The sequence below is a fragment of the Miscanthus floridulus genome, chromosome 6 (assembly GCF_019320115.1).
Source record: "Miscanthus floridulus cultivar M001 chromosome 6, ASM1932011v1, whole genome shotgun sequence".
NCBI classification, from domain to species: Eukaryota; Viridiplantae; Streptophyta; class Magnoliopsida; order Poales; family Poaceae; genus Miscanthus; species Miscanthus floridulus.
Genome location: NC_089585.1, coordinates 114,818,096 through 114,838,246, shown reverse-complemented (window position 1 = coordinate 114,838,246; position 20,151 = coordinate 114,818,096). Strand labels below are relative to the sequence as shown.

The window sequence follows — 20,151 nt, the reverse complement described above, 5'->3', positions numbered from 1 at the left end:
CGTTTCTGGGACGAAGAACGTGGCCATGTCCCATATTTTTGGCTACTAAGCTTCGGTTCCTCCCATGCTACGTTGAGCTTGGCAGTCGGCTTGGCTCCATCCTAAGAGCAAGTATAATAACGTTTTTTAGCCGGCTGGGAGGAGTCCACATCGACACGGAAAAGGGCCACGTCGGAGAGAGATTACGGAGCGAGCATTTCCCATCTCGCCCGCCTGTAGCTCATGGTCCGAGAAAAAATTTATTTCTCGCAGCCGTCTCCCAGCTCGCTATCGGCGAGAAGCCGACGCTTCGCTCTCCCGTCTCTCCCCTTCCCGAGCCCGTGCTCCACACCATCTCTCTCGGCGCCAAATCGGCATGCTCTCCCGCCAAATTGCTTCCCCGCGCGCCAGATTGGTTGTTTGCGCGCCAAATCGAACGATTTAAGCCTCAATTCCTCCCCAATCGACCTCTCTCCCAAACCCTAGACACCACACCGACTGGCCGCCGCCGTTGCCTGTGCGAGATGAGTAAGAAATCGAAGAGAACCTCTGCGCCGGCACCTATGGAGATTCCCCGGCCGGTGGTTCAGCCTGTTGGCGCCCCGGGCACTCAGCCCGTTCAACCAGCATCCATCCCTTCCATGTTCGGACCCGGCATGTGGTGTCCGCCTCGCCCGCCGCAGTGTTTGCCTCCTTCATCCGCACCATACTGGTTCGGTGGCGGCATACAGCAACCAGGCGTGGCAGGTTCGTCAGCTCAGCAACCAGGCATGGCTGGTTCGTCGGGCTTGGTGGACACCTGTTGTTGCTGGTATTGGTGGCTCAGGGCATTCTTGGCCTACGGCTGACAGTCAAGAAGATTCTGATGTGCTAGTATGGATTCTTGATTAATATTGTTTTGTGGCCCTTTTAAGTATTCTTAGTTATTTAATTTTGTTATGTAATTAGATGGCTTATATTTTGCTCTGTAATTCATGATCTAGTCTATTTTGCTCTGTAATTAGATGGCTTATATTTCATATGAGAGACTTCTGCAACAAAAATGATGCATATTTTTTTCTAGCAATATTTGTGGTGTTTCTTATCTAGCCTAGATGTCTGCGCGATCCCTCATGGTGTGATCAGGAGATTAGTTAGTTTATATTTATTTTTGGCAGGGCTAATCTAGTACACAAGAATTCAGTATTCATATTTATTTTTGACAGGGGATTAGATTCTCACCCTCCTGGTGGTTTTGTTAATATGTTGAAGAGCACACCACAAGTTGCAAGCAATAGGACTGCATCACAGGCAATCCATATTGACGGTGACAACAATGATGCTGATCACAGTAGGTCTGAAAAGCGCTTGACATGGACAAAAGAGGAGGATCTTAAATTGGTAAGTGTTTTTTTAATTAAAAGGCATTATGCGTTACATTGCTAGCACACACATCAATTGACATCTATTGATAATGTTGCAGGTTAGTGCTTGGCTGATGAATTCAAATGATCCCATCCAAGCCAATTATAAGAAGAATGATCAGTACTGGAATGGTGTTGCTGAAGGTTTTAACAGAACCGTCCCAAAAAATCGAGTCAGATCAGCTAAGCAAGTAAATGATCATTGGTGGAGAATTAAGCTAAGGGTTGGTTGGTTTTGTGGTAACGGGAAGGAGGCTGATTCTATGTGGGGTAGTGGTGAATCAGAAGATGATGTAATGAAGAAGGCACTGGCAAGTTACGAAGAAGATCACAAAAAAGATGGTCCATTTGCGTACAGGCATTGTTGGGAAGTTCTTTCCAAGGAACCAAAATGGGAAGCCTATTTGGAACGCCTTAAAGATCTAGAGCCAGAGAAGAGAAAGTTTAGTGTTGATGAGGAAGTGGAGCAGCAGTTCTCCCTGGATGATGTTAGAGATGAACGACCAATGGGGGGCAGGAAAGCTAAAGAGCTGCGCAAGAAAAAGAAAAAGGACCAGCCTTCTATAATAGATATCGAAGATGAGCTTCACAGCTTTTTAGATGCTCAAAAAGCTGCAAATGAAGGGCGTACAGAGATGTTAGAAACACAAAGGCGTGTGTCTAGTGAGAAGCTTGAATCTCGGAGGCTTGCTCACCTTGTAGCAAAAGAAAACAAGGAGGCAGTTATGCTAGAAACATATTGATCGTTACTGACGCAAGACACAACTGGAATGGATGAAGATGTGAAAGCCGAGCATGTGTTGGCATTGAGGTGCCTGAGGGAGAGCTTATTTAAAAAAAATGACTAAGGTATTCCTTACGGTTCCATTTATTATACTGAATGATTACTATGCTGAAAATGTGGACTGTTAGCATAGATTGCATGCATTGGCGTTGGGAGAATTGTCCTTTAGCTTGGAGGGGGCAATTCACCCGTGGTGATTATGGAGTTCCAACTATAAGCCAAGAAGTCGTTGCTTCCCATGACCTTCATATTTGGCATGCATTCTTTGGAGTTGCTGGGTCAAACAATGACCTTAATGTGTTGAACCAGTCCCCACTTTTTCTTGATGCCTTAAAAGGAGAAGCCCCTCAAGTTCAGTTTTCAATCAATGCCAATGAGTATAGAACTGGTTATTACCTTGCTGATGGTATATATCTAGAATGGGCAGCCTTCATGAAGTCAATAACACTTCCCCAAATAGAGAAGCATCAGTTGTTTGCTGAGCATCAAGAAGGGGCAAGGAAAGATGTGGAGCGTGCTTTTGGGGTATTGCAGTCCCGTTTTTCCATTGTTTGTCGTCCTGCACGCCTATGGAAGAGAAAGAGTATTGGAAGGATCATGCTAGCTTGTGTGATTCTCCATAATATGATAGTGGAAGATGAAAGAGAGGATGTTAAAATTCATATTGACTTGAATGAGAATCCAGGGGCATCCTTTGCTCTACCTCCTGAAGTGAACACTAGTCGTAATCCACGCTTTGCCGATGTCATGCGTAGAAAAGCTGCTATCCGAGATCGTCCACAGCATACCCAGCTTAAAAATGATCTCATTGAGCACATTTGGCGCAAGTTCGGAAATAGGCAACGTAACTAGTCACGGTAGAATTCTGAAACCTGCATGTTTCTGTTGTTTATTCCCTTCATAGTGAGAACTAACATGATGTCTTACATGTATTTTTCCAGGAATCAAGACTAGGCATGGTGTACTGAATGCTGCAGATGCTACTTGCAGGTATCTACTCTAAAATTCTAAACATGTTGTCTTGAACGTATTTGATCCACACTTGTCCACAAACTTGAACTTTTCTAGCTAATTTTCAGGACCCATATGTTTAACTTTGACAATATTATGCTTGTAGTGTTGTCACTTGATGCAAATGTGCTGGCTGCTCCATTCTACCGAAGTTGCTTCTATCTCCGTCGTCTAGATCTATGTGCTAGCGAACTCTTGCTTGAACTTATCAATGTGCTAGTTAATGAACTTATTTAGTATGGTTTGGTTGATGTTGTTTCACTAGTTGGAGAAAAAAAATTCTCTGAAGTTCCGTGGATCTCATTTCAGTATACAGTCATGTCTTGGCTTAGTATTTTTCATTTATTCACCTATTTCCGTCATATTATTATTGTTTGGTGAATGGCTACAAAGATATCTATCACAGCTGATGGCATGTACATGGGCTTCTATATGTTGACATTAAATGCTTGTATTTTTATTATAGTACACCTCTCAGCCGGCTCACTGTACAAGTTGACTGTATGATTAGCTGTAAGTGACATGGCAGCTTCTCTCAGCCGGTAGTGGGCTAAACCATTAGCCTTGCTCTAAGTAATCTCGGTTCCTTGGTCCACGTCAGCTTGCTCATCACACACGTCATGATTAGATCTTGCCAACCGCCGGTGCTAGACCTTGCGCCACCATCTCCATGGACGACGCAGCCGGCATGACAGGAGGAGGCCAAGAAGGTGCTAGTCCATGCGCCGTCGTCTCCATGGACGACGCAGCCGGCATGACACGAGGAGGCCAAGAAGGTGCTAGTACTTGCGCCGCCATCTTCGTGGATGACGCAGCCGGCATGATAGTAGAAGGAGGCCAGGAAGAGAATTTGTCACCATCCCATGATAACACAGTCGTCCTCATCCATGGTTTCTCCCTCTGCTGTAGCGCACAACATGGCCGGAGAACAGTTGCTCTCACTCGCGCAAAGACGATGACGGCGCGATCAAAGCTGTTCGTGGAGTCAACTGAGAGCAGATAATGTAGGTATGGTCATCATTTGGTCTTTGATCTTCCTCTTCTATCTTTTGTGTAGTTTCATCATGTATAAATGTGTGCATATTACTGTATAGAATACTGCTGTTGCTATCGACAATAACACTCATGTTTATATGACAACGCACTCCATCATGTAGTACATGAAGAAGTGATAGACAGGGTACCAGATAAGGTAACACTCTTTTTTGTTCTCTGAATAGGATGAATAAAATTATAAATACATTGTGGCAATATAGCTTTAATTCTCATTCGATTGCACAACAGGTGGTTGATTAAAGTTGGAATAATCCCTGAAGTTGGTATGACTTTTGAATTAGAGGTCAAAACCTATGAGATGTATAATGCCTATGCCGATACTACTAGGTTCAGTATAAGAAAGAGCCAGACAAGGCGTCGAGGAGATGGTAGTATATGTCAAAAATATATTGTTTGTATAGTAGCCAAGGACATGGAGAAAATCAGACATCAAAGGACAATACAAGGACATGTTGTAATGTACGTGTTCAGTTTAGTGTCAGCAGAGAGCGAGGGGACTTGGGAAGTGCAAAATATTGTACTTTTGATAAGCCAATAACACTAAAGAACGGTGTCTCACGGTAAAATTTGTCTTTATTCTATTGATGAGTGATAACATGCTATGATCATGTGATTCCTGGGAAAAGCTTTTGCTTATGAACTAATTTATCTTTAGTACCCGTGAATTTAGAACTTAGACGTCATTTCTTAAATTTATGTACATGTACATTTATGAAAAATTGAGAAGCAGGCACTTGATGTAATACTTCTTTACATGCGTAAATTTGTATTACTTGCTAGAATACTTGATGCAATACTTCTATGCGTAGCATTGCATCTTCATTTTTAACATTTCCACTTCTCAAGGGATCGCCGTAATAAATTGCTAACTTTTTGACATGTAGGTTGACATTGTAAGGCACTTGATGAGGACATGACACCATCGGATACGACCATTGATTATAAGGTGAGCTCGTTCCTATATTTGCATAGTGATTTTTGGTACAATTCACTTGGTTCCACATGTACATGTCATTATTTGCTTGTAGGAATAAATGTGTCTCAAAGTGCAAGTCCATCAAAGTTGAACTTTCAATTCATCGACGGCCCGACAATACTCCATTGGCAAGGCCATAACTTCTCCATCCGGAGTGCGATCGAGGTCAATGAGCACTTAATGGAAAGCTTGTTTGATAAGCTTTCAAATAGATCTAGTCCCACCTAAATATCACATCAGCAAGGCCTCCAAATCATTAAGATATTATGTCTCTATTTCTGCAGGAGCTACATCATCGTCATGGGCTTGTTATTCATCCTTGAGACCCTGGCCCAAGTGGGAGCATGCCCCAAGGAGATGGAGAACTCACCAAGGAAGCTCTTGGACATCCTCCTCCTTGGCCACCTCCTTAGGAGGCCAGCAAGGGCATCCAAGCTAAGCCGGACGCCCAGACCAACTCGAATTTGAGTCTGCCTCGGCCTTCAAGACCAGTCTGCAATAAAACGGATGCACATGACGCATTCGAACTTCATTTTCGATGATCCACATATGGATGAAAAGATAATTTCATAATCTAACCAATGGCTTTGGTTTGAGGCCCAAATTCCACCGAAGTCATTTGTTTTGGTCGAAACAAATCAGCGTCCATAATATGTCAGGTGCTGCGCCACCGCTTTTGGTTCGTGTATCGTCTTTGAGCCCGTTAGGGGGGCGTCCAGGGGGAGCGACGACCCTTAGACCTTATATTCAGCTGTCGCTGCCATCGTGAGGGTTTGGGTTTTGCTTTAAATCAATCTATCATTGAGCAGTCATCGTTATCGGTTTACAAGACCCCAACTTCAAGTGCTTAATCATTTATCTGCAATTGTCACTTCAATTGAGTTGCATTTTATCTTGTTCTTGCTTGTGTTCTTCGATTCGCAGCAGAGATTAGCCTTTTTGGCGAGGTCAACTAGATTGTGACACGGTTGATAACCAGAGAAGACGTGGTGCTAAGGTTGCAGGGTTCGGGTCTTTGTGATCTGAAGCCAGATCGGTGTGTCGCTTTTCGCCTAAATTGATAGTTATCTTGAACCTGACGGAAGATCAGGAATCCCGTCCCCATTAGCATTGGTTTGAGGTGTGCTAACTCGCAAGATGAAGGTGGAGAATGGCAATGTTGAGTCTGGAAATGGTAAGAGTTGATGCATGGACTTCATACCAGCATGCATGATGAATGGACTTGTAACATTCTTATGGATATGTTTGTAAGACAATACCATGGTTGGGATCCATAATAAAATTATTATATGCATGTTTTCGTGTGTTAATTAATTTAGTGACTAAAATCTTAGAGTTTATTGGTTAGGGCAATCATTTTTTTGTTGGCAATATGCATTTCCTTAGGGTTGGTCTCCAAGAAAATAACAATTACCTTGACGGTTAATAATAGACAAAGAAATCCATAATTTTTTTGAGGTGAAGGCAGCCAATGAAACAAAGATTATCTTAGTGGTCTAGAATTCTTTGGAGATTACTAGCCCACAAGGAAAATAAAATATTTGACGATTGGAACATTACTTTAACATGTTGATAAAATTAGTCATCGCCTTAGTTTTTTTTGCGGACAGCCTCCACGAAAATAATTCTTGAGGGCCAAAACCGCAAATGAAGTGGATTTCCCTATTACTCTTGCCTTGGCAGATTTTGTTTGACGACTCTTGGATAGATTTATTCCCTTGCCGGTTTTGGGTATGTCCTTGGCGAGTTTCGTCCCTTAAGGTAATTCAGGTTTATGGTAGTGGTCGGCCGACAGTGCCCCCCCCCCTTCCCCGCCTCCAAGTATTTTCTGAATTTAGGTATACAACTTGTGGAATTCATTAGATTAAATCCCTAGAGATATGATGTTTATTAAGTTAAATATGGAAGCCATATTTTTTATACTATATTGGTAGTCGGATTAGTAAGTTAAGGACTGCCAACAAGATCTCTCGTACTTAGATCTTTGCTCGTCCCAAGTAGAGGATATGAATTAAGGACAAAGGATTGAGCAAAAACTAATGTGGGGGCTTGGAGTGCCTGCGATGCTTGACTTTGGCGATTGAGTGATGGAACAACTCGAATGACGATATGACTCGCCTCCTTTTTTCAATTTTTGCTCGTAGTAGTTGATAAAATTTCAAAAAGAAAATCCTAGCTCATCATGCTCCTCAAATGGTACTCTCTTATCTCTCAAGCGATTTATGTATGTCCCCACCAGGACCAATGGCCTTTCTCTTTCCCGACAAACTATAGGATTATGTGGGGCTCAAGTAGAGATAAAAGAAGGCATAACCTATGGCATATATGGTCCTAGTGAAGGTCATGACACTTCTCAAGCCGATCACTGGAAGTATGGATATATGATGGAGAGATATATAATGTATTCACATTGAATGATATGTGATTCATCATACCAAAGCAATGTGGTTAGGCAGAATATGGTCTTGAATGAAACTTCTTATTTGATGGATCCATGCTTAGAAATCTCATTTAAACTCTTGAGGTCACGGAGCTATATATATTATTTATTTTTTCTATATTAAGACATTCATGTGTCCATTTTTTCTTTTTCATTTTTTACTTGGACCTTTATGTGTCTAACATTTTTTATAGCTACATGTCTCCATATTATCAGGAATTTGAGGAGGATTCACAAAATGATGAATGGAGTATTTATTTTGAAAGACTAATTGCTAGATAGGATAAGTGAAACGAATATGGATTTAGGTTAGTGGAGGAATGTCTGATAAAGAGCATGCTTAAATTCAATGAGAACTTTGTCATAATCAGACATATAATAGGCTAGCAATCAAAGGCAAACATGAAGGAGATAGATTGATTTTTGTAGTACACTACTTCATAAGGTCTCCAAATTTGACTAAACTCAAAACAACAAAAGGTGGCATATGTAGAGGTTTCATCGTGCAGAGCATTTGGCTCTAGGACATATAAACCATCGAGGAGAAGTAAATTTAAGGGTTTTAACATTTTGCTCAAAATAAAAATATCTAAGCAACACTTAATCAAGAGGGGATGAAATACTTCTATCTTTCCATATCTCATCTCACAACAACTTAATCAACATCTTCCTATTTGAGAATTGTCCCACAAGAATCAAGAACCAATCAACAATAAAACCTATGCAAGCCAACCATGTGAGAAACAAGGGATTTGTTCGGCTGGACTAAAAAAAACACCGTGTGCTGGTTTGTTGTGAGAGAAAAACACTGTCCCGGCTGGAAAAAACAAGCCGGTTTGTTGCTCAGCCGAACAAGCTCTCGTTACATCATAATTAAATTGATGAAATTCTAAGGACCAACTTCAGATTAAGTTACACATTTTTTCTTAGAGGAATGAAGCCAGCATAATGGTTATCTCAAATCACTCCTTATATATAGTATGGGATTTGAATTGATCACAATTACAACATCGTCTTAGGCCAAATAGGGCTGTTTACACAAGTCTAAGTAGGGCTAACAAACTAAACATACAGCATATTCCTGCCAGGCTGCCACGAGACAGGCTAGCCCGGGCCAGGCCATAGTTCTAACCGGGCAACCAAGGAGGAGCGGGGACTGCTGGATCCAACGGACAGAAATGCTTCGACTGCTACATCCGACGGATACGTATTCGCGTGACGGCAACCAGAGAAACAAACAAGCGTACGTTAGCTTTTTTTTTACCCAATCCAATTCCAATCCCAAAAAACGAGGGTCAAATCCTCCTTCCGGGGAATTCGCCTCGCTTGGCTCCCCAGGGTCCAGCAGCGGGCAGCAACAGCCTTCGTCCTCCTCTCCGGGCCGCGGCCTCTTCCTCGTGTCCGACGACGCCCTGCTCTCTTCTCTTCTGCTGATGATGGAACTGGATCCTCGCCTCTACGAGAATGTCGTACGTTCACTCTCCACGCGCTGCCTTCTTCGGTCGAGGGTGCAATTGTTTTGTTTTCCTTAATTAGGCAGAGGCCCTCATTATATAGGGATTAGATTTGTTCTTCTTGGCGTGGGAATTTATTGTCCTCTGTGTTCATCTGCTGTATATGAGGGTGAATGGGTTACTTGATTATGTTTCGGAGCTACGGGTTACCTTGGTTTTTTTAGTGTTTGGACTTGTGGATGCGCTCGTGTTAGGGTTTCCAAATTAGATTGGGAGTTCTTCAGTAGCTGGCTTCCAGTGGGAAAAGATAGGTATTGTCGTTGCGTGGTTTTGTAATGAAGAGAAGTTTGAAGCTTTGTCATTGAGGTAGGTTGGGAACTTGGGATCCACCAGCAGAGTCTTAAGGGGCAATTCTGGCTCATGGCATGGGGGCGGCAAGCTCAGTTGGTGTTTAGTGGGTAACTATATTGGGAGCAATGCTGCAGGCAACCCAATTGTTGGACAATGTAGCGCAAATAGCTGAACCACTTCACAAATCTTGTTCTTTTTTAAGGAAGGAGTGGAGTTAGGTCAATTGTTATTCCTTTGTGGCAAAGAAGACAAAAGAGCCTAATCACCAAGGCTGATGAGCCATATCATATTACTAGTATTTTTTTTCCCCACAATCAACAAATCTATATGGCATCCGAAGCTTGCCAAACACCTGTGCCAAATGTCTTATCTGAATTGTGTTGCTGGCCTAAAATTGAGCATTGGTCCATGTCACCTGCTCATGGATGTCCTTGCATTTGTTTATCTTTTCCAGCACCATAAGATGATTCATCCACACCACCTTTTCCCAAGCTGTCACCGTACTAGTTTGCATTACCTCAAAGTCACTACCACTTTCATCCTATGTCACTCAACGTGTGGCTCATATGGGCATATGACTCTGCCCTTAGTGTTGGTCCAACCATGTATATTTATGGCATAGCCATGCTCTACGCCAACTGTACCAACAGCTTCATGTTCTACCCTTTGTCGTCCTTTTCAATTAAGGGGATTAATTATTACTGCCTTTTGCTGGATAACTGGATTAATGCAAACTGTACCATCGTCTTTGTTAAGCTGTAGTATGCTATTGACATAAATTTCTCCCTCCTGCAGTCTGTCAGCGACAACGATGTCCGAAACATAGTTCTATCTTATCTTATGCACAACTGTTTTAAAGAGACAGCAGAGACATTCCTATCTAGCACTGGGTTGAAGTTACCTGTCGACTATACGGTGGATGTGGATAAGCGTAAAGGTATTTATTTACAGGTCAATACTGAATCTTTTCCACATTATGTTTTGGGGTGCGCTTTACTTGTCATATTGCATCTTGAAAACTATAAAACTGAAAAAGAAACTAAAGGCCAACTTACTAAACTAACATGAACGTGGAAAAAAAGAGGAAAGAAAAGAAAATTACGAACATTCCATCCAAAGCTAAAACTAGAAGTGAACCCATTATTAAGTGTGAATGCTCATTTCATCTTTGAAGAGGTACACCAGCAGTCAAAGGAGGGTCTAATCCTATAAAAAAATCTGAGCATTTCTTTTAGATCTTCATATTCCTTTGTACCCTTCTGTTTATGGTTTTGAAGTTAATGGTAGATGTTTAGTAGTATTATGATCACTTGTATGTGTGCTTGGAAGAAAAAATATTATCACTTCACTACGGTTATTATTGTCAAACAGTAATTCATCCAATTGAAATGATCTTGCCTAATTAACAACTGGAGCCATCTCCATTCAATATAGGATTATAGTTTACCGATATTCATTGCATTTTATCACTGACGCTAGTGATTGGATCTGATCTGTTGCACACCAGTGCAAAATGCCAGTTCTGTTCAAATTTTACCAGAATAATAGAACTGTATTGAACGAACAAAAGTGGTTTATAAATTTTAATCTTTTGCTAATGTTCATTCAATAGGTAAGGTTGTCCTATGTTCCTTGCAAAGACCTGAGTAATGGGTGATTCATACATATAATATTCTTGCATTTTTTTTTCAATTTTTCCTGGCCATTTTTTTTATCTCAGCATATAATTAACTGCTTTTTTTGAAACTTCAAAATTAATTGGCAAATCGTGACATAATGCTTCCTTGCACTGTCTGCGCTGCTCGAGGATTCGTTCACGCTAGGCCATGCCAAGCTGTTATAGAGGGGAGTAAATGATGGCGCAAGGTGAGACTCGGTACATGATCGTGTCAGAGATACCGGAAGCACCATTTTCTGCTTGGAGGAAACCAAGGCTTCATGGGAGGATGTCTGGGCGTTTGGCTGTTGTTCACCATGGGAAGCCGGAGCTGCTTTTCGCTGCTTGTGATCAGCTCGGCAATGAGGACACGTGGTGGGCGTCGTTTGGTTTGGTGTGTTATCTCTGTGTGTTAGTCGTCAGGGCTATCGTGTTCTGGTGCTGTGGGTATTTCCTGTGTTCTAATTTGTGCCTCTGTAAGGTTTTCAGGCCTAGTTTCCCTTATAAACTAGGCCAATTCTATTCTTCTTAATTGAAAGGCAGAGCTCCTGCCATTACTTTCAAAAAGGATATTATATGCAATAGCTGTGATTCAAATGGATATTTGATGTCTTCCATTTAATTCATCGTAGGTCATGAATGCATAAAATCACAAAAGTTTGAAAATTGAGTATTTATATCCCCAGTTATCTGATGATGGCATTGTTTGTTTCTAATAGCCTTGATTTCCTTTCAGCAATTTTTAATTTTGTGCTAGAAGGGAATGCCCTTAAGGCCATAGAGCTGACAGAAGAAATGGCTCCTAACTTGCTAGAGAATGATATGGATCTACATTTTGATCTTCTAAGTCTCCACTTCATTGAGCTAGTTCGTTCCAGAAAATGGTGAGTTTGCGAAATTTAATTAGGAGGGAAAGCTGTTTTTACATTCTTATATTAACCTGGCTATTTTGGCTGACAGCACAGAAGCTCTTGAGTTTGGCCAGAAAAAATTGACATCATTTGGGAAGGTTCCCAAGTATGTTGAGAAACTAGAGGTACTTTTCCCTTAAACCTACATGTCTTAGGACCCTTCTGCCAGTTAAAACGAATTTTATTTTAACATAGAAGACCAATGGATTGATTACTTGTTTCAGATGTTTAATTGCTACTATTATTATAGAAGGATATTAAAATCCATGTTTTCATTGTATAGGACTTTATGGCCCTCCTGGCTTATGAAGAGCCTGAGAAGTCACCTATGTTTCATCTACTAAGCTCAGAGCACAGGCAGAATGTTGCAGATTGCTTGAATCGGGCTGTCCTTGGTATGCTATAGATATCATGTTTAGCTCTTGCCATCATAAGTTATTTCCCATGATCTGATTTATCTTCCTCTATGATTAACGATAGCACATGCTAATCTTCCGGCATATTCATCGTTGGAGAGAGTGGTGCAGCAAGCGACTGTGGTTAGACAATACCTACAGCAGGAAGTTGGCAAGGTAAACATTGCAAAGTACTTGTCAGCAAATCGTTCAGTATCATATCTTGTAAGTTTTCATTTGTAGTTTGTGCTCATTGTGTAATGTCCTCTGGTGAATTATATGATGTTCAATGAGAGGGCTGCTTACATATCTTTTTGTTCTCAGAAGTTCTCCCTGTTCACCAGTCCACTTGAATTCAAAATTTAGTTTTGGTATTCTACATCTTGCTGCATACATGACATTTGGAACTCTTCGAGCAGGATTCTTACCCACCATTTTCTTTGAAGGCCTTTCTGAGCAAGTAAAAGCGCAAATGGTCAATTCTTCAGAAAGGGTACCACCTCTGCAGGCCATTAGGCACATGTACCCTTACGGAGTGCATAAACGATGAAGCAGTTTATACAATTCACAGAAACGTGTTCTTGGCACCACTTATACAGTTGCAATGGTGTGGTACTTTGAAAGGAGGATACTGTATGTGGTCTGCTTCCTTGATTTACATTCTGTTTCACGTGTCTCTCTGCCTTAGACATGGCAAAAGCATGTACATATGACCTGTTGAGCTATTCTGTGCTTTCGTTCTGTGAGCTCAGTTCGATTCGGTTTGCTGTGTGGTATGGGTTGTAATTGGTCTACCGCATGTCCGCATATGCAGGCTGTGCAGAGGCTAAGGGTAGTCCGAACTCTGAATGGTTGCGTTTGTAACGGTTATTCGAGCAGGATCTTAAACGAACTACAAACATGCATCAATTCACATACTACTCTGATACTACATCCTTTCTAAATTCTAAATTATAGCTCACTTTGGCTTTATTCCAAGTTAAATTTATTTTAACTTTTATCATATTTATACATAAATTTTCAAACATCTTGAACATCAAATTAGTTTTATTCAATTCTTCATCAAATATATGTTAACAAAGTATTTATTTAACTTGTAGATGTTGATAAAAAAAACACTTAGGGCCTGTTTGGATCATTGGAATTGAATTCATTCTAATAATTATAATTTAGACATAGATTAATTAAGCTAATATAGTTATATATAAAATATATTTGTATATTTATTGTTAGGCATACAAGAACATATATGTTGCATTTCTATTGTAGGAAATTGAGTTGAAGAGTGTGCTATAAGTTGAAGTAGAATTATAACATAGTGATCGATAGAATCTATTTCCATCTCCCATCTATGAATTTGAGATAGGCTTATTTGTGAGCTTGGGAAAGTTACGTAATGTCAAATTCCAAGCCAAATAGCCTAATCCATTAAGTAGATTTCAATTTCTCTAAAATGAAGAGATCCAAACAGCCCCTTAGAGAAGTTTGAATCAAAGTCAACTCTAATTTGCAACTGGGAATCAAAGTCAACTATAGTTTGGAACTGGGAGAGTAGCGCTCAATAGACATTGGAGATTGGACACTCGCTAGTCGCTAATAACATCATTAGTGTGGCCTTGCTGGCAGTGAAGCCTGATTCAAGCTTCGATCATATGGCCTACGAATAACCTTTTTCATCGACTTTTCCAAAACTATATTTGAAATGTTTGTTAAATTTGGAATCTGTAGTGATAATAAATACTAAAAATTCCAAAACAAATTCCCCTCATCTCGAATGATCCCTTAACCTTTCTGTACTGCCTTGCTCACCATTTTCAGTGTATTTAAAACCCGAATTTCGAAAAGAGAACTACATGTTGGGGGAAACAGAATAAAGGGGTGCGGCGGGCTGCTTTGGCTGTGCGTCGCGAACGTGAACGCCAGGACAGCACTGATGCAAAGTTGGTGGTAAAAGTGAGATCTGACTATCTGAGAGCGAGCGGTGGCAAACAGATTGCCACTTGTGACGGCGGCAGTGAATGAACCCAAGAGATTTCAGCGATCACCGATGTCAGCGAATCGAGTTCTTCGGTAGCTTTCAGGTTTCTTCAACCGTTAGTGCTGCTGCCAGCTTGTGAAATTGTGACGTCTCCGTGTCCGTGCCTGCTCTTTTTCTGGGGACTCTGTTCTGCGTGTTCCTCTATAAATAGACGGATGACTTGTTCCTGGTCTTCCTGGTAAGCTCATCATCAGCCATCACTACGAACCACTTGGTACAGTGTTAATTCTCTCGGTCAGGTGTTCGGGCTCTGTTTCGACAGCGGCACATGGTACCACCTCCTTCCTGTTTCTTGGACGATTAGACTGTTTTTACCTGTATGCATGTTTTGTTAGCCGTTCATACACTGAAAACAAGTGAAGGAAGGTCCTTTGATGTAATCTGTTGGTCGGGAAGAGCTTTTGCATATCTGTACTATCTGGATTGCTTAAATTTCGAATGAGTCAATTGGCTATTGCTTATGGGATCAACTTGACATCTTATACCACAACAACGACAAAGCCTTTAAGTCCTAAACAAGTTAGGGTAGGCTAGAGTTGAAACCCAGCAGAAGTCATCAAGGTTTAGACACGTGAATAGCTATTTTTCAAGCACTCCTATCTAAGGCTAAGTCTTTGGATATATTCATCCTTTCAAGTCTCATTTTATTACCTCAACCCAAGTCAACTTCGGTCTTCCTCTGCCTCTCTTCACGTTACTATCCTGGCTTAGGATTCCACTATGCACCGGTGCCTCTGGAGGTCTCCGTTGAACATGTCCAAACCATCTCAACCGGTGTTGGACAAGCTTTTCTTCAATTGATGCTACCCCTAATCTATCACGTATATCATCATTCCGAACTCGATCCCTTCTTGTATGACCGTAAATCCAATGCAACATACGTATTTCCGTGACACTTGTCTGTTGAACATGTCGTCTTTTGGTAGGCCAACATTCTGCACCATACAACATAGCAGGTCTAATCACCGTCCTATAAAACTTGCCTTTTAAGTTCTGTGGTACCCTTTTGTCACGTAGGACACCAGGTGCTTGGCGTCACTTCATCCACCCTACTTTGATTCTATGTCTAACATCTTCGTCAACTTGACATCTTATACTTATATATAAAATATGAAAAATCTATCCAAAAGTTTTCTATTGCTCCACCAGACCATAGTTGGCTCGCAATGTTTGGGAGAAGTCAGACCATAGATCTTACATATTTGTTCAACATTGACAAGGCAAGCGTGCTAAAAGCATTCCTGTCCTTTCATCTAATTTTGGTTAGAAGAGTAGCATATATTGATTAGAGTGATCAAGGATGGCACAATATTTTTGCTCTGATGATGCATCATGAGCTGAACATTCTGATTTTAGATACCCCTTATCTTTCGATGCAAATCTCAACGTGTTTGTGTTCAACAGAACTTCAGAGGTTCATCCGGGAAGAATTCAATGACGGTCGGGCCATGGGGAGGTCTAGGAGGAGATCCATGGGACGATGGTGTTAACTCCGCAGTGCGCCAGATCATCATCAGTCATGGTGCGGCCATTGATTCCATACAGTTCGAGTATGACCTGAGAGGAGGCTTAGTCTGGTCAGAGAAGCATGGGACTAGTGGTGGAGGCTCAAAAACTGATCAGGTTCGGTTGACTAGTTTCCTATTACTATTAGGCTGCTGTGATATTTGAAGCCTATACATATAAATAATAGCACTTATTATATATAATATAAGATAAGATGGCAGTACTGTCAAATATCTACTTGCACAAGTTGGTACAGTGAACTCTGTTGTTTGGATATTTGACAGTGATATAAAACATTTGAGGTGCAAACAAGCTGCAATTGATTTTGTGGAAGAGTAGATATGCATTCAGTTTTCTTATGGTGTGCTAATAAAATATACCTTCGTTTTTGTACAGTTAGACAAAACTAATCTTTGATTGGACAGTTCTTGCAATTCGGTCAATAGTTGAGCACACCATGTTAGTTTTACTGAATACTGATACAATGCTACAGTAATGCTACCATTAAAAATGTGTACGTTTCCAACAGGTGAAACTTAATTACCCTGAGGAAGTTCTCACATCTATCAGTGGCTGCTATGGTGCAGTGGGAGCTTCAGTTGTCATAAGATCACTTACCTTTGAGAGCAACTGCTCCAAGTACGGGCCTTTTGGCACCGAGCAAGGGACATCCTTCTCACTCCCGGTGTTCAGCGGCAAAATCGTCGGCTTTCACGGCCGATCTGGAACGTGCCTCCACTCCATAGGCTGCCATATGAACAAAGAGAACACAACTAAGCTGTCAAAAAATGCGCCATCTGCGCTTCGGAGCATCACAAGATCTTATGACAGGAACGGTCACAGATATGCAGATAGCAGTGCTGGGTATGACATGGTTCTTGCAGTGAAGGACAGAGGTGACAACTACAATGTCCTGACCAGCAGTCTTCCAAAGGAGCAGTATCCTAATCCATCTCAGATGAGCAAGGTATCACCAACAGTGCATTGTTATTAAATTTTTTTTGAAATGGCTCCAATTCCTAGGATATTCATTTTCTAGTTATAGAAATTGTAGCTACAGAAGCCATATTCAGATTGTGAATTTTACACTGCAGATGGTATCGATTCCTAGTTTCTACTCGGATAATGGGACCATGACTATAAGCACTCCAGTGAGATTTGGTCCCTGGGGTGGAAACGGTGGTACCATATTTGATGATGGAATATACACCGGTGTCCGGCAAATCAATTTAACGCGGGGACTAGGGATATCTTCCATGAAGGTTCTCTATGATCGCAACGGACAGGCCATATGGGGTGACAAGCGTGGAGTCAGTGGGGGTGCTAGACCTGAAAAGGTGATGCAGTTTCAGCATCAGTGTTATTTGGTTCTCAGTTACATATCAACACTAGTGCTAGTACATGATAACATGGTAATTTTGTTTGGCAGGTTGTATTCGATTTTCCATCAGAGATCTTGACTCATATAACCGGTTACTTTGGCTCGACGATGATCATGGGCCCGACGGTGATCAAGTCACTCACATTCCACACAACAAAGAAGAGCCATGGACCATTTGGGGATGAACATGGCACCTTCTTCTCCAGCTGTTTGACTGATGGAAGGATAGTAGGATTTCATGGCAGGGCAGGGTGGTACATCGACAGCATTGGAGTTCATGTTCTGGAAGGGAAGGTGTTGTCACAGAGAGTTGACACAGAACTGACCGATGCAAGCCAGTCTCGACAGTCTGACATGCTTGCACTAGCACGAAGGGAAATCGGAGACGAGGTAACCAATTCCATGAACTGGGGATGCTAATGCAAGCAGTGTGTTAGCACTGATATTATATGACAAAAAATGTGTTTGGATCTTATTAATTCTGCTGCAGGTTACATACGGTGTGGTGAAAGAACCCATACCAATAGGTCCAGGACCATGGGGTGGGGACGGAGGCAAGCCGTGGGATGATGGCGTCTACACTGGCGTCAAACAAATCTACATCATGAGAACCGACTTCATCGGGTCTGTTCAGATCGAGTATGACAGGAGTGGGCAGTCCATCTGGTCTACCAAGCATGGAAATGGTGGCCAGATAACACACAGGGTAAGTTCAGTTGTGACTTGTGAGTACTCACACAAGCTCTCCAAATCATGAAGTGCAATTGCAGTGCAGTTTTTTCAGTATTTAACACGTTTATGAAAATGATGTACGGTTTCTCATTAAGCGCACATTGTGCATGCAGATCAAGCTTGACTATCCACACGAGGTCCTGACCTGCATCTACGGGTACTACAACACCTGCGTGGAAGAAGGGCCCAGGGTCTTGAGATCGCTCACCTTCGTCAGCAGCCGAGGGAAGTACGGCCCGTTCGGCGACGAGATCGGGACCTACTTCAGCTCTGCTACGACGGAGGGGAAGGTGGTCGGCTTCCATGGCCGGAGCAGCCTGTACTTGGACGCCATTGGGGTGCACATGCAGCACTGGCTGGGAGACGTGAAAACTACTAGCGATTCCAACTCCAAGTACTACATCTCCAGGTATCTGTTCTGATCCTGGCTGGTGGTTACCCTGTGGTCTGATGCCAACCGAAGGCTGTGGAATTAGTACAGTTTGCAGTGTTTTCTCTGCATGCGGAAAGAAGTTCACTGATGAGCATTTCTGAATGATGAGTAATCATATCATGGTGTATTTATTTTTTATTCTTATTATTACTGGTAGTAGTTTGCTCTTCAGGAGCCATTGTGTGTCGTGTTGGTGATTTGGTGAGTGATTTGTTTGTCTGGTTTGGAGGATTGAGCGTTGTCGGTATCTGGTCACCTTAAACTTGTCAAAGTCTCTGAATTGATACATTGAACACGATCTGTCAAACAGATTTTGTGCCATCGCATCTCGGTTGTTGTGTCCCGAGGTACATCTGTCTGTCACGAGACATCGAGTGCGCCATCATTCAGTGCTCCGTATTCAGATTTCAGACAGACCAGCACACGACATGAGGTGTTTGCTGTCAGAGCTAGTGCTTGGTTGGTTCTTTCTGCAGATGGCTAGGTTTCGCCCTGTGGCTTGACTCTAGCCGGGGAACATTCAAAGGACTAGTGATTCGCGTAGTTGCTGCGGGCTGTGACTCTAGCCGGAGAGATTCAGAGAACCAATTTGTGAAGTGGGCGAGGAACAAACAGGCAGTACATTAACATCCATCCAAGTGATTGAGCGTTGTCGGTATCTGGTCACCTTAAACTTGTCAAAGAATGTGTTCGGCTGGTGCATTCAATAGTGAATTTTGGATGGTTTTAGATGATTGAATAGTATTCTGTGAGAGAGAATAAGCTGGAACAAGCTGGGAGTGTACCAGCCGAACGCTGTGAAAGTCTCTGAATTGATACATTGAACACGATCTGTTAAACAGATTTTGTGCCATCTCATTTCGGTTGTTGTGTCCCGAGGTACATCTGTCTGTCACGAGACATCGAGTGCGCCATCATTCAGTGCTCCGTATTCAGATTTCAGACAGACCAGCACACGACATGAGGTGTTTGCTGTCAGAGCTAGTGCTTGGTTGGTTCTTTCTGCAGATGGCTAGGTTTCGCCCTGTGGCTTGACTCTAGCCGGGGAACATTCAAAGGACTAGTGATTCGCGTAGTTGCTGCGGGCTGTGACTCTAGCCGGAGAGATTCAGAGAACCAATTTGTGAAGTGGGCGAGGAACAAACAGGCAGTACGTTAACATCCATCCAAGTGTCAAGTGTCTCTCTAGCCCAAGCGATGTACCAAGTGGCAGGCTCTCTCTGAAGTCTGAACTGGTGCAAAGCAACTTGCAAACCTGAATGAAAGCCTGCACTCAAAAGGCTGCAAGCAAATTGCACGGCTGAAAGAAAGCCTGTACAGCAGAGCCCCTCAATCCATATAGACCATACATGTTCCATGTTTCTCCAACAAGATATATACAAACCCATGTTCCATTGAATGAATCAGATGACACGAGTGGCGGACGATTGACGTGCCGGTGCCGCCCCTCAGCCCCAACTGTGTTTTAACTAGCGAAATGCCGGTGATTTCGTCGGTGTGTTTCCAGCTAATGGAAACAGAGACATGCGAACCGCCCTGGAGATAAGATTCTGGAAATGCCGTGTGGGTACTTTGGTTGGGGCCGGTGGCCAGAGGGACATAATTAGGACGCACGATTGACGGCAAAAACAATTGCAGGGCTGT

At 42.2% G+C, this 20,151-nt stretch overlaps 2 protein-coding genes and 1 pseudogene across 5 annotated transcripts; all 3 read left to right on the top strand.

The window, feature by feature from the left end:
• The first annotated feature begins 503 nt into the window (after nucleotides 1–503).
• Nucleotides 504–2,125, top strand: LOC136461057 (glutathione S-transferase T3-like; annotated as a pseudogene).
• A 6,792-nt stretch (nucleotides 2,126–8,917) lies between these two features.
• LOC136459149 (uncharacterized) lies at nucleotides 8,918–13,177 on the top strand. Of its 4 annotated transcripts, none has more exons than XM_066459048.1 (7): nucleotides 8,918–9,118; nucleotides 10,250–10,391; nucleotides 11,848–11,995; nucleotides 12,072–12,147; nucleotides 12,306–12,417; nucleotides 12,503–12,594; nucleotides 12,864–13,177. In XM_066459048.1, exons 1-7 carry the CDS (start codon nucleotides 9,083–9,085, stop codon nucleotides 12,879–12,881), a joined length of 624 nt encoding a protein of 207 aa, XP_066315145.1. In that variant the 5' UTR covers nucleotides 8,918–9,082; the 3' UTR covers nucleotides 12,882–13,177. The 4 variants fall into 4 exon arrangements, with proteins under 4 accessions (XP_066315145.1, XP_066315144.1, XP_066315146.1 ...); XM_066459047.1 differs by having other exon boundaries at nucleotides 12,837–13,177; XM_066459049.1 differs by lacking the exon at nucleotides 8,918–9,118 and adding an exon at nucleotides 11,278–11,486 and having other exon boundaries at nucleotides 10,253–10,391; nucleotides 12,837–13,177.
• A 1,458-nt stretch (nucleotides 13,178–14,635) lies between these two features.
• On the top strand, nucleotides 14,636–18,811 carry LOC136459148 (jacalin-related lectin 3-like). The gene is made up of 7 exons (XM_066459046.1): nucleotides 14,636–14,726; nucleotides 15,860–16,078; nucleotides 16,491–16,928; nucleotides 17,056–17,298; nucleotides 17,391–17,732; nucleotides 17,833–18,048; nucleotides 18,188–18,811. The coding sequence occupies exons 1-7, from the start codon at nucleotides 14,724–14,726 to the stop codon at nucleotides 18,494–18,496; spliced, it is 1,770 nt and encodes a 589-aa protein (XP_066315143.1). The 5' UTR covers nucleotides 14,636–14,723; the 3' UTR covers nucleotides 18,497–18,811.
• Nucleotides 18,812–20,151: the final 1,340 nt, after the last annotated feature.